Source organism: Chelon labrosus (genome assembly GCF_963514085.1).
Source record: "Chelon labrosus genome assembly, chromosome: 11".
Taxonomy (NCBI): domain Eukaryota; kingdom Metazoa; phylum Chordata; class Actinopteri; order Mugiliformes; family Mugilidae; genus Chelon; species Chelon labrosus.
In genome coordinates, this window is record NC_140344.1 from 4,498,520 (window position 1) to 4,512,827 (window position 14,308).

General features: G+C 41.9%; 1 protein-coding gene across 1 annotated transcript in view; it reads left to right on the plus strand.

Annotated features, from left to right (window-relative positions):
• Positions 1–14,308, plus strand: part of cttnbp2 (cortactin binding protein 2) — an 86,970-nt gene that overhangs the window by 70,505 nt on the left and 2,157 nt on the right. Inside the window, exons 10-22 of the mRNA XM_084555931.1 lie at positions 5–189; positions 3,438–3,533; positions 6,585–6,664; positions 7,320–7,406; positions 8,105–8,204; positions 8,922–9,098; positions 9,461–9,633; positions 9,995–10,173; positions 10,944–11,173; positions 11,309–11,500; positions 12,643–12,691; positions 12,846–12,945; positions 13,822–13,929. Coding sequence (XP_084412057.1) covers positions 5–189; positions 3,438–3,533; positions 6,585–6,664; positions 7,320–7,406; positions 8,105–8,204; positions 8,922–9,098; positions 9,461–9,633; positions 9,995–10,173; positions 10,944–11,173; positions 11,309–11,500; positions 12,643–12,691; positions 12,846–12,945; positions 13,822–13,929 — 1,756 coding nt within the window. The remainder of the gene's footprint in view (positions 1–4; positions 190–3,437; positions 3,534–6,584; positions 6,665–7,319; positions 7,407–8,104; positions 8,205–8,921; positions 9,099–9,460; positions 9,634–9,994; positions 10,174–10,943; positions 11,174–11,308; positions 11,501–12,642; positions 12,692–12,845; positions 12,946–13,821; positions 13,930–14,308) is intronic.

The following is a 14,308-nucleotide window of genomic DNA, read 5'->3' on the forward strand; positions in this document are numbered from 1 at the left end:
GCAGTCAGTTGGTGCTAGGCAGAGTGACGGTTGACCGATCGATGCGATGGGCCCAGCTGAGTGCTGTCCTCACCAATGCCTTCACCTCCCACCTCCAGATTATCTGTGGACAATCTCAGACGACCGGAGAGGAGACTCAGCGCCCCCCACTAGGCCTCGGTCCCACCAGTATCTCATCCATCCTTATAGGTGAGGATACACACTCTTTCGATTGCTGCTGTTCTTTGTCTCATATTCTCCCCCTCCTACTACAATTCTTGCATATTTTTTCCTTTCGACATTCTCATTTTCTTCTGTTTTGCTTCTGCCTTCCATGTAAGTTTTCTTCTTTCGTACATACCATGCTCATACCCTCCTTTCTTATCATTGCTTCTGCTTTTGCTTCTTGCCTTGTGCAGCCTATATTACTCCTTTGAATTCTGGTGACCTCGATACAGTTTTTTTCTTACACCAACCAAAAGGCCAGAGTGAGACGTGTCCATATTTTGATGTTTTGTTGATGTTTAAGCTTCTACTCTCCAAGCCTTTTTATGTACCTACTCGGCAACTAACTTACTGCACCACTGCAGTCTGATAAAGAGTAGGATAAGGTGTAGCATGTTGGCAGGAGTCCATCCCCATCTTGAACTACAGGTGTTGGCAGCGGCTGCCTTATTAAATGCACTATGGAAGCATATGTAAGGTCAGTGTCTAGCCTGCAGCAGCCATATCGGGTGTTGTCTGAGGCTATGGTGGCTGCAAACAACTCTCAACTTAATTATATCCAGATTCCATTTTGAAATGTGATTGACACTGTGTTTAAGTAAAGTTCTTGTGTGAAGTAGTGTGGGCCATACTTTGTAGGTTTCTATAACAATAAGCTAATCTACCAGCTATACCAATTATTTATGCACTAAGATTACTTGCTAAGAAAGCTGAAAATCGATTCTATTATCATGTTAAAGTGCTCGATCTATGAGTGACAATGATGTCATGAACACTTTTAAATAAGTATTTGTTAACATTAATGTTCGTTATATCTCTTGTTATTGATGGTAAGCTAACAAAAACGCTAACAAAGTTCAAACTAAGTGTTTTTTCAGGTTACTGAGCTCACTGCTAGTATTGAAGTAAAGATGAGCTGAAAGATGGGACGATATCATTAGTCTTCACTCTAAAATACTAAATATTTAATCTTTAATTTGATCATTTCTTTAGTACAAAATAAAAGGTTGTCCTGATTAAACAATGTGTTCTGATTATTGTCGGGGATAATTAACACACTGTTTCTGAAATGAAATTTCTGTAGAAGTTCTACTGAATGGACGCAACCTTCACACTACAATACAACGCTGTGGCCACTGCAGTGTGATGTAATTCAGCTTTGATTTCTTCAGCTGTTCCGAGATGCGGCGTCAGATGAGATGGTTTAGATCGATGAATAATTAATCTGAGGGAACATGTGGAGAGCGTATATGCTGCGTCTGTTTTTGTGTTGATCGAATGACGCTTGTGTTTGGTTGGCTCTCTCTACAGCTTGAGGCTTATTTAGGGTTAGAGTTACACGTGCGTGAGGCAGCATTTGTACGTACATTATGCATGCGCGTGTTGTCGTGCAGGTAAAAAGGAAATCAATGCCCTCTGCCTTAATTGGCAAGGTCTACTTGTCTCGCTGCCACAGTCTCTTTCCTGCTTGTCACACGTTTACTGTCTCTCTCACTGTTACTGTCTTTTCCATTCAACGGAGGAAGGAGACTGGTGCGGCTGTGTGTGTTTTGGGGATGATGATGAAAGAAAAGACTGTCAGAGGAGGGATGCATAATGGATGAGGTGGGGCGAGAGTGGGAGGATGGGAGGGAGGGGAGGAAGATGCCAATTTAGGAGAAAATGTCGTTCTTCTGTGTTAACTGGGATCAAACTGCATGCAGACACTCTTTGTGTCTGGGCTTTGTATCTGTGAGTCGGTTCGCGTGTCTCATTTGCCTCGGCATATATTTCTCGTTTCCCTCTCTGTGTCTGTGTGTCTTGGTTGGTATTGTGTTATTTTGCTGCGGATTCGCTTTTGATTCATGCGTCTTTATGCTGAGCTGTTTAACATCACTACAACTGCTTACAATTATCAACATAGATCCGTTAGTTAATAGTTTAATTACTATAAATATTTGATTAATCGCACACACTCTTGTCAAGACAAAACACACTATTCAAAGTGGTTGGCTTGGGTTATGCTCTCAGCATTTCAGATGGGCATTTCTTTTACAGTTTTCTAACATTTGATAGATAAAATGATTAATCTATTCAATTGAAAAATAATAAGAATAGTGAGAATAATGAAGAATAAAGATGATAATCCAGGAGCAACTAGCAGTTAATGGATGAATGGTTCAATCATCTGCAGGTTTTAACATTTTAATGTAAGTATATTGAACATATTTGTCAAACCAAAGCAATATGACTTGGACTTATTGATGGCTATTTTACACGATTTCTTTTTTCCATTTTATGGTCAGTTATTTTAATAATGACAGTAATATTTTTGTTAGCAGCTTTTTTTCTGCCCATTTTGCATTTGAGAGGTCCCTCTTAGACATTTGCTGCTCCTTTGTTGCTTCTGGTCTGCGAAACTAGAAGCTTTTATGAACTGTTCGGTTCTGTGGGAAGTTAAAAGTTCATTTTTCATAAAGTAGGAAGTCCAATTAGTGTGGAAAAACCTCAAACTTTTTCCTGAACAGTTTCCCCTGGGACTGAAGACAAAGTGCAGCTGTAGTTTGGTTAGTCTGCATTGCAAATGGAGACTTAAATAAAAGCTGGATGTCAGCACAGGGGAATTGGAAGTTTTACAACTTTACTGAACTGCATAGTGTAGAGCTACCCCTCACTTTAAAGTGCTGGTCTGAGTCAGACTGAGCCTTTAGCTTAATGATCAGCTCCTGGGTTAAACTGCCAGCGTTTCATTTCCTCAGTGCTACTGTCCCCTAAATAGTGTCGGAAAAGCTCTACAGTAGAACGACTTTACAAAAGTTGTACAGGTTTCATTTGTTTTTTATTTTTTTACTGTATACCTCTGTCTGTACAGACTGTTCACACTTGAACATGTGATGGGTGAGTAAAGCACAACCCCAGTAAAAATGAAAAGAAACCTGCACACAAGGTCTCTTTATTGCAATATTAACCGTCTGGTCCACATTCATCTAATTATTCAGTTGGTGTGGTGACGCCTTTGAAATCAATACATATGTGTTGTATAATGCATATGTATATCGGTGTTGCTGATCCAAAAGCTTTATGCTGTGTATTCTATATGCCATTTTGTTTTCTGGTAAGCTGACAGCACCCTTTCGTGATTCATGTTAAAATGTGTGTGATCATTATAATTTATTTTTTATACAAGTGTTTGTACAGCTGGTGACTGACTTCTGCGGTGCTAATGTGCCTCTGTCTGTGCTTTTCTGTTCCAGGAGATACTGAGTGGTTGCCAGGCCAGGAGCTGCCTCTATCTCCCTGGGATCTGGTCAGAAAGCCTCTCAGCCAGTGCATCACCATCCGCCTCAAAGGTACCGACCAGGCAACCAGACTCTCTGATCATTCGGTAGCACTGAGCCAACACCAGAATCAGAGCTGCCTTCATCAGTTACAAATGCCATTTGGTGGATGAAAGGGCCTTACAAATCAGTTTGGATGAGTTTACAACATAGGCGGGTTTTACTAGGCTCTACTTACTGAGCCACATGACACACATGAAGGAAAACCCAAACCAGAACATTTCCCCACAGTAACTACTTAAATTAAATAACTAGTCTCAATCTAACCTTAATCAGAATAACTGAATGGTTGTAATATATCAAATTAATTCGTGTCATGCACAGTAACACAGATCAGGTCTGCCCTAGGTGTTTACATCTCATTACTCAGTCCAGTCATAGATGGCTTATTTTTACAAAATAAAAACAATTAGTGATATTTGGGTTTAAGCACTAGTGTGGCAAGATTTAGTGCCACACTAGTGATCCTAATAAAAGCTAGTGCAAGCATAGTTTTCAACCAAAATATTCTTCAAGTTTCCTGGACACTGAATATTGGCTTCCCTAAAGTGCCCAGTTTTTTAAATATTTATTTTCCCTTGCTATACCTTGGAATACCATGTTTTTGTCCATGTTTCTTTCCGTTCATGTGTACAAGAACAACAACAAGCTGCATCCCACAGATGCTCACAGATCAGTTTTGGTTCTAGTGAATTTGGAGGCCAGGTCAACACCTTGTGCTGTTCTTCATGTTTTTTGAGTTGTCCCTAAACCGTTTTGTGTGTGTGCATGTGTCAGAGATGACTGCTGCCATCAAGGATGCACAAATCCACATGAATGCCAGGTTCAAAGGTTTCCCAGCAGGACATTGAATTGTCACGAGATGGTCAGTTCACCTGTCAGTGGTTTTAATGTTGTGGCTGATCGGTGTATTTCTAAACACACTAATACACTAAAGTCCCCTTAGTGTGCTCTGGTTGGAGTGAATCCCCTTGACTTTCTCCATGCCATCCTTTTACCCTCTGATCAATGTAGATTGAATAAGGTCTCAACCTAAAATAACATGTCTCCAAAGACTTCCGTCGTTCTTTGCTTTCTCATTCTACCAGGAATGGTTTATGAGCTGAACGCTTGAGTGCACTAATTCATATTGAATTACTGCTATTGCTTGTCTGTTTTTCCTACCGTCTACTCAGATTTTCTTGGCCCGCTGTGCTTTTTAGACAGACCTAGCAGCAGCAGCAGCAGCAGCAGCAGCAGCAGCTCTTACGTGGTCTGTTTGTACGCTTTCTGTTCCCAGTCACAAGTCCCCCATTGTGTAATTTTTTGACATGATGATTTTTTGCTGATGAGGGTTATGGCTTTCTCAAGTGGAAATCTGATTTCTCTATTTTAGTACAAAATAATAGTAAGCTTAGGTTGCTGACTACATACAGGATGGAGATGACCACCCCATTATTAAGGGATACAAAGCTCTGATCTGTGTCTCCAAACTAAGAGAGCAGACGTCATTAAGCGCACTTTTTGCAGTCATGGCCACTGTCAGCTTCTGTTCCTGATAATAATACTAATGAACTGTGCCAAAGACATGCTACATGGCTTTATCTTCTCTTAATGGGGTATGGTGATGTGTTGTGATATTAGCACTGAGCTCCTTCGAATAATAAACTATCCAGCATCCGTCTAAATGATCATATAAAAAATGTTTTTAAAGAGATACCAGGGACCAGCACAGTGTTGAACATGGAATCAGAATTGTTCCTCAGACGGCACAGCTAATGATTATAGATGAGTCACTATAACAGCCCTGAGCAGCAGACTGTCTCGCCCTACACATATTGGAATAATCTTTCTTACTGCCTGCTGCCTCTGTTTTTCTGCCTCCGTTCCTTGAATTTCCTTATCTACTTTATTTCTCGTCTCAGTGAGTCAGTAAGAAAGTCTGAACAATAGTCTGGCACTGTGAAAATCAGGGTGAGCATCAGCCAGCCAGCTCAGTCTCTCTCTACTTTCTCTCTTCACTCGTACATCATTGTATTTTCTCTTGTTCTGGCTCTGTCTCTGCCTCATCTTAGTCTTTCTTGGGAAGGGCATCTGTATGCAGCTTTGTGCGTGAAGTCCTGACTCAGAGGTCTGGATCGACCTGCCTGTCCATCCAGCCAGCAGCGCCATGTTGGGTTTGAGCCAGGAAACGTCCCGCACTTCAGTGCCTTTCAGACAATCTATTACTGAAGGCTGTAACAGCTGCTGTAATGAATGAACCCAATACTAATTGTCGCAGAAGAAATTAGATTAAGAGACGGGGTGTAAAAGACAAATGTGTGAGTTATTACGGCTGACTAATGCCCGTAAAATCCAAACATATTTAGCCCTTGAAGTTACTTCATTTTCAGTTGTTTTTCTTGTTTTTCACCACTAATGTTTATATTATTGCTTCTCTGAAAAGTTGACTTGTGTCAGTGCTCGGGAAATCTACATTTTTCTTTAACACAAGCAAATATTTTGGTGTGTTTTAGGAATCATTCATGAACAGCTCTTACTAACTGTAAATAAGGAAAAAGACCTTAAAAAGTCAAACTGGAATAAGGCAGTTCGGACAATTCTGCTATCAAGAACATATTCTCGCCATGATCACATTTTTCATTTGAAACGATTTTATTTGGATTCTTCTTAAAAGTCTTTCATGTAATTAATTATTTCTATTGATCTGAAAATTAATCTTTCAAGAAGGATGAGCCTGTTTCCTCTGGAGGCAAATTAAAAGCTTTCTCATGAGTCGCTCATCCTAATCATTGATATAATGCATCAAGAGCTATTAAGAGCATAAATAACCACAGCCACCATACTCCCATTCAGTTTACTATATCGCAAACCCATATCTGAAAATCACTTGAGGACAAGCAGCTGATCAGTGCTGTGGTTATCAAACCGGTGGTGTTTTTAACTTTCAGGACAACTACAAGGACACCTTGAGGTTCCTCTGTGTGATTTGACAGCAGAGAGGAAGCGGGGGCTGACTCTGAGCATGTAAACCAGAGCCGATTTGAGGATTTATAGCTTCGTGTCTGTGTGTGTTTTTGACAGATCTGTCTGAGTCGTGCCTCGATGAGTCGGCTCTGGAATCCCTCTTCCCGCTGCCGCTGCTGCACAACTGCGTCCGCCTGGTAAGCACACACATTGTAGATTTATGCAAACACACTGAGGGATTAGGTGAGTAAGATGTTGGAAAATAGGGAGGAGGCAAAAAGCCTGCATCAAGGGAAACGGCGAAGAAAGAAGAGGAGATGATGGGCAGATGAAAGCAAACTGGGAAGGAGAATCAAAAGACTCACAGTAGATACACTGCCCCCTGCTGGCTGATGTGAAAAATGACGAGCCGAGGGCAAGACACTAACATCAGAGACGTACATTTTATATTAATGAGCAGTGAACCCCAAAATAACCTTTGCAAATAAAAGAAACAGTAGCAGCACACAAGAATTTAAATGCAAAGATCTCATCCAGCAGCTTTAATGTGTCATGTCTGACTATTGACATTTAAACCTGAGGCTCTACATTTATTCAGTAAAATGTCTCAAACAATGAGAAAAGCACTTCACAAGTTTGCTGAACTCAAAAGTACGGTACGTCTTAAAAAGGACACGGCACCCTTTGTTAAAAATGTATCCTTCGTTTAACTCACGTGACGATTGATTCGTGCCTTAACTCTTCACTGCAACACACAGACGGCCACATACACTAACTGTATGTGCATATCTAATATTTGTTTCAGTTTATCATGTCAGTTCACTCATCACAAGCTTCCCGTTCTTTGTCTAGGTGGAGCAGTACGGCAACCTCATCTTTCACGGCCTGGAGGGCAGCTGTCAGGAGTACATCGCCGACATGGTTGCTCGCTGCATCAAGGTACGTCCGCCAGCGCTCAATCTCAGATTCAGAGAGCTGCGAGCTCAATGGAGCGTGACACTCCAGTTTGAAAACCTGACCACTCAGTGGTGTGTTTGTCCAGCAGTGCACTTGCGAACATAGTAATGCAGTATCTCACCACAATGCGATGGAACGCAACACAGGTCTGCCACTGGTCCTCCAGTACGTACACAGATCAGGAGTTTGACCTAAGCAAGGATACAGATTTGTTAATATTCGCTGAAACAGATTTACACTCATGGAAGAGACAGCTTGTCAGCCTTCACTTAAACTGATACTTGATCTTGTGTCTAATTATTAAGTATAAATTCAAATCCACCGTTTTCTGTCTTTATTTGAGGCACTTGAGTACTGCATATTCATTTTCACCTCTGACTGTTTTTCTACATGTGTGTTATGCTGATGTACTACAAGAAATATAAGAAACTATATACTATAAGAAATAAATCAAGGACAATGTTCTCAGCAGTGTATTCTCTCATAGCAGCTCTGTGTCTGGAAAAGCCCTTTCTGCTCATTCAAATTCTCCTGCTCCATTTTCACTCGGCACATAGTAGTACTACATTTCCTTTGTTTCCATGACAACGCACTCCGTTCTTACCTCTTTGGGGCTTCACTCATCTCTCTCTCCCCCCCCCCCACCACCACCACCACACCCCTTTCTCTTTTCTCACCAGTCCAAGCAGGAGGCGGGGGGGCTCGACTGTGACGTGGTGAGGGTGGAGGTGGAGGAGAGCCTGACCAAAGAGCAGCTGCTGGAGACTTTCATCAGCTGCGGTAAGAAAAGACACAAGCACGCGCGGACGTACGCTGAAAACTGGTTCTATATCTGGTACATACACACAGAGGGTGGTTGGTTGTTTTAGGTTAGGGGTTAGTGGGTTCGCTTTTATGCAACAATTTAGAATGGAAACAGGTTAGTTGTTGTTTAACCTCGCGGATGATTGATTGAAAGAAAATTCATCAGCAAAGGTTTTGATAACAGAGATCTCAACTGTTGAGCAATCCTTTTCATCAAAAATGCCAAAAGTTTGGTTTTCTTATGTGGATTTTTCTTTCAAGGTTAAGCCTTTCACATTTGCTTCCAGCTTGCACTTCTGAGTTAGGTAACACCTGGAATGTCTGACACTACGTCTCCACTTTGGTGAAAACAGAACAAAACAAACAAAAACAAACAGAACACCACTGAGAGTTATCAACATTTATTAATAGTAACAGGGTCAACAGCTAATTTTAATCTAGTTATTGTGTTTGTATTTATTTTTGTAACACCACAAAAGTAGCTCATTTATGTTCCATGTCTTATTTTCCTTTTCCCATTTTACCACCATTGTGTGAATGCAGCACTGGCACTAATTTTAGGGGAAGAATGTGTGGAATAAAAAAGACAATACTCAAAAGTAGGCTCTTGGGTTTTGACTGCTACTTCTGTCTTGAAGTTACAGTTAAATATGTGTCCATTAGCTCATGCTTTTCCTCCCTCTCCTTTCTCAGGTTTCCTGGTGCCGGTGCCGGGATCAGGGGTCGGGATACCAGCTGGTCACGCTGGTTGCTGTGTTGTCGTCCTGCTGGAGGGACTGGAGAAGGCTTCATCCCTGACCGGCCTGCTGGGAGACCTCTGCCACAGTTTGGACAACAGGGGCTCTGCTTCGCCTCTGATCCTGAACACTGGTATGACTGCAGCCAGACTGCACCCTCTAACAGTGGATCTATAGTGACACATACGGTTTGAAGTCATAGTGTGTAAACTTTTCATATGTGTTGTTGAATGAATAGACACCAAAATGGTCAAAGCCAGCAAATAGTAGTTCCTAAGATGATTCCTAACATGTAAGAGCAATGGTAAAATCAGAAAAAGATTTATTTCTGGTATTAAACTTGTTTAAAAATACATTTAAATTCCTTCATTGCTTCTGTTTTCTTGATCTTTTACCACCAGATATCCACCAGGACAAAAGAGCTGACTGAAATAATAATGCCAAACCAATCTATTCTGTCTTTCTTTCTTTCCTTCCTGTCTACTCATCCCTCAGGTCCCCACCACTTCCGCGAGGGCAACTTCTTGATTGCCACATTGTCAAAGCCTCGCCTGCAGGGATCTGAGCTCCGCCTCCAGCAGCATTTCCGCTGGGTGACTTTTCGCTGGGACCAGGAGCCACTGCACGGCCTGCTGGGAAGACACCTCCGCAGGAAGCTGCTTCATAAGGTCAGTGTGAGGTTTAGCTGCAGCTGCCACCGACGGAGACTGCTTTATTTTAGTTGGACATTGTGTTCAATGCTGTTTTTTTTCCACAACACACAAAAAGAGTTTCACTGAGATTCCCAACAACATGGAAATGGTAAGAATAATTCTAGTTGTTGACAGATGACTGGAATAGATGAGCAGAGAGGGTCATTAAAACTAAGAGGAAATCCACAAAATAAAACTAAAGATTATTCTCAACTCTCTAGCAAAACTGCGATGTGGTTTGTCATTTGTTCTTTCATTGTCTCACTTCAGTTTCATGAGCAGAATGGGTGCAGGAAGTCAAACACTTCATCCTATTCTCCCTCCATCTCTCCTCCAGGTGGGAACCGGAGTCTGGTCACCCGATGGCGTCATGGAGCGTTCAGTGTTGTGGGTGAGCCAGGTTTGGCAGCAGCTCAACGCCTGTCTGTCCCGCCTGGGGACCCATGAGGCTCTGCTGGGCCCTCAGCTCTTTCTGTCCTGCCCTGTGGTCCTCAACAACACACAGGCCATTGTCAGGTGGGTGAACATGTGTCCCTGCCTTTGTAAGGACAAACTTTAGTCCAGAAAGTTGTCTTATAACAAAACATTGAGGCGGAAAATAGTCATCGAAAGTAGCATCGAATTTGAGAATCAAGACTTGGTATTGGGGTTACAGTTAGAATTAGGTCAGAGTTGTGGTTAAAATGGGTGTCCTCACAAGGATGGAAAGACAAGCAAAATAGTTTGTTACTATAGAATGAATACAATTCATTCTAGGTGATTATTCCAGCAGATAGTGACTAATGAAGACAGCCTGGCTATGTCTACCTAACACTGGCTACCATGCTACATTAGCTAACAGTTAAGGACAAAAACACCTCATATTAGTTTCCTCTTGACTGTCTCATTTAGTTACTGCAATTCAGTTGATAATGTAAATAAATAGCAAATTTCGTGATCCCAAGGTGGCCTCTTCAAAGATGTTTAATTTGCTTTGATTTAACTAATTCATAAAAGAATGTGTGGCATTTCTGTTGATTTAATTACATGTATTGTATCAGCACTATTTTTCTCTCTAAACCAGAAAATTAATTTCTAAAATATGCACATTTTAATTAGCCTGGTGTAGCTCCTATCAGTTCTTATCACAATAAGAGTCTGGTATCACTGGGTGTGTTGCAGCTCAAACAGAGAAAGAAATACCACCGTATTCAGTTGTATTGTCAGAACACAATGTCATCTCTCACGAGAAGAAGTAATAGAGAGGAGGATCCGTCTATGAGGCTGATGTGTGTGTGTGAACGCAGGTGGCTGGCTCGTCTCTGGAACGCCGTAGTCGTCCCCCGCGTGGAGGAAGCCATCATCTCCCGGGTAACGGCCAGCCGCTCCACCATCTCTCCTTCCTCACCCCCTCCGTTGCAGCGACCATCTCCTAGCAACTGTGGGCTGAGTGCCGGACAGCAGGCTGTGGTGAAAGCCGCCCTCAGCATCCTGGTCAACAAGGCTGTTCTCCTGGGCTGCCCCCTGCCTCGTCACGGTGCGTGTGGCTGATTAGTTCATTTTCCAGTTGACAGTGACCTCCTGAAAAACAGAGACAAAAAAGGAAGATGATTATGGAATAATGATATTACAGGAAAACATCCTGATGTGCGTTCGTTTTCTCATTCCTCAGAAATCGACAGATACCTGCTGGAGTTCCGGGGCGGCACATTCCCGCTGTCAGCCATCGGATCCTACAAAGGAAGTGGCAGTGGGGGAGGAAGGAGGGGACGGGACAGTGGCAAGCTGAGACGATCCAACACCAGCCCCAGGAAGAAGGGAAGCCCCACCTCAAACTGGAGCTGCGGTGGCTCCTTCAGAGAGGGTAAGATGGCTGCTGGTCGGCAGTCATGTGGGGTGGGTCCCAGTTCAGGGTTTGGATCATGACTGAATTCACAGAAACCATAGCTAGCATTGTGTTCTTCCACTCTCAACTCTCAGTACTCTAATCTGAGCTAATTTAGTTTATCTGGTGTAATTACTCTTATTTACAATATACTTATGAGATACAATACATTTTATACGATGTCCTATATAAAAGCAGCATCTTCAGTTGTTATCTACTTTCCACCAAAGAGACATATCACACAACCCTTCAGACTTGATTTCATGAGGGCTGTGCTCCTCAAGGCTAAAAACCTTGAACACATCATGAGCCCTGTGCATTAACATCCATTCTGAGGAATCCAATCCAATCACAACTGGCCAGTTTAAAGTACAAATGTGAACACACTCGACACACATTTGAACTCCAATCACTGAGACCACATTTGGAGATGGATCTGGGCTCCTTGTAACTGCTGTGTTCTTGCGTAAGCAGAGTTTTGCCCCATTCGTTCCGACAAAAACATGTAACCACTGTTGTAAATGATGGCCTGAAAAGGAAAAAGCGCCGCAAGAGATGTCAGTTCATTAGTATCGAGAGCATTTATTTTTCATCAGTGACTTGTGAATAATGACATATCCTGGTTGCAAAAACAGAATCCTCCAAAGCTGGCCTCATTATTTCTATCCACCAATTGCCTTTTATTGATTTAGGCTATGTTCTCTTTATGTGGTCATTAGTCTGTTGCTTATTTACATGAACATAAATGGTGAACAGAAATTGGTTCTGTGATAGTTTTACAAGATGAAGACTTTAATGTTCAGTAACTGTTGGACTGTGGGGTACTAAGGGGGCTGCCAAGTATTTCAGATAAAATAAAGGGACATTTCAGAGCCCTGATTGAAGACTTGTGCCGACACTCTCCACAAGGTGGCAGTGTTTGTCAGGCTTGATATTTGCTACTTGCTGCTGTCATTCAATGTCCTCGTTAGAGGCCTCAGATGTTTTACCTGGGACTGCAATCTGTTGGGAGAAGGGCTAAGTAATACCAAGTGGCAGGGGACATGTTTGTGATATTAGTGAACTGACCTTTTAATTTCATGTTTCTTTTAGTTAATATATGTATATGCTTGTGATTACAGGCTCACTGTCTAGCACTGATGTCAGCTTCACTAATGGCAAAGTCCGGAGGTTGGTATTTTGTCTGTTGGTTGTTATTAATATTGGCATCCTGTAGCATGATCCTACAAGATGCAAAATGTAGTAATAAACACATTAAATAGCTCAATTAATCAGTGTGTGGTATTATGTTTTTTTTATTTCATATGTTGTGTTTGTTTTTCAGGGAGCCTACTGGTCTGTCTGTTTTCTCTGATGATGAGACAGATTTGATCAGAGAGCTGCAGACCATGTGCTCCAGCAAGTCAGAGCCAGACATCAGCAGGGTACGGTCATACACACTTGTATGTCTGTGTGTGTTTCACAGGACACTAATGTACTTCTAATGTAATGCTCTTTTGTCTGACACAGCCAGAGTAACAACTGAAGGACAAATAAGATGGATCTGGGTTGAGCACTGTGTCTGCCACGCACCAAAATACACAATAAACCTCAGCAGAAGCCGCTCACGTCTTAATTACGCCGACATTCCCATAGAGTCGGCTTTTAGGTCACATGTTTTGACTAACCCGTGGCTCTATAATTGATCGCTGTCATCTTTCCAAATATAGAGGCTTTACTGTAGGCATGGCTGCTGATTTGCACTGGCATGGGAACAATGTCTTTGAGCTCCTGTCCTGGTAACATGATGTAGAAGAAGATATGCCACTGCCAAAAATATTAGAGGAGACGTGAGTCAATTGAGCTATTAGCAACCGTCTTTAGAACCAACTGGAGCTTATTAGCTGGTTATTTTGTTAAAACCATTCAGCTCCAAGTGCTTTTTATGGTAAGATCATGTATATTATATTATATACTTTTAGTTTCTTTACTGTTATTTAATTTACTCAGTTAAAAAGGCTCAACTGTTGTAGAATACTGTGAAAATCTTCAAGGAGTAGGAGTTTAAACGGATTGGTGCAGAATTTGTGTTTACAAGAACACAAGCACAGATTTGTTGGAGGTTTGTCTTTAAATGATCGATATCAGACGTGACCTTTAAAAAGGTATCCCCAGATTTAGACATCCACCTGCCTGACACCTCAGAACACCACCATGAGTAACTTCAATTGAACCTAGCAGCCAGGGACTGATTAAGCTGTGTTTCTGTCAAGGTTTTATGTACCTGCTGCTTGATTTCCACACCTGTTCATCTCCCACAGATCTCTCAAGCCAAAGATGACTTGATCCTGTTCTCCAGCTCTCCCAGTGAATCCCTGCCTCCTCAAAAGGCAGAGCAGGAAACCACAGTCCAGCAGCAGCCACACATGGTGAGAGGAGTGGAAATACAGACAGGAGCTTAGTGTCAAAATGAATAATAGTTACTGGACTTGATGTGTGTGGAGAAATGATCAAATACGACAATAAACAAGTATGGGGATGGCTGAACACAGTGCTACAGTTTTTTCGTCCTTTGGGAATTTCTGCGTAAAAATGACCCAACAGAAAAAAACAACAGCAGATTTGCACACAAGTCCTGAAAGTAGACAAACAAAAACAAAAAATGAAATTGAAGTATTGTACTAATGTATTTGTTTATCCAGGACATCTGTTCAGAAGTGTTTCCAATCTGTTGAGCAACTGTTACACTCTACAGGAGTGGTCGCTCAACAAAGATCATTCCAAAAGCAAGAGCTGTAATAGTCTGAG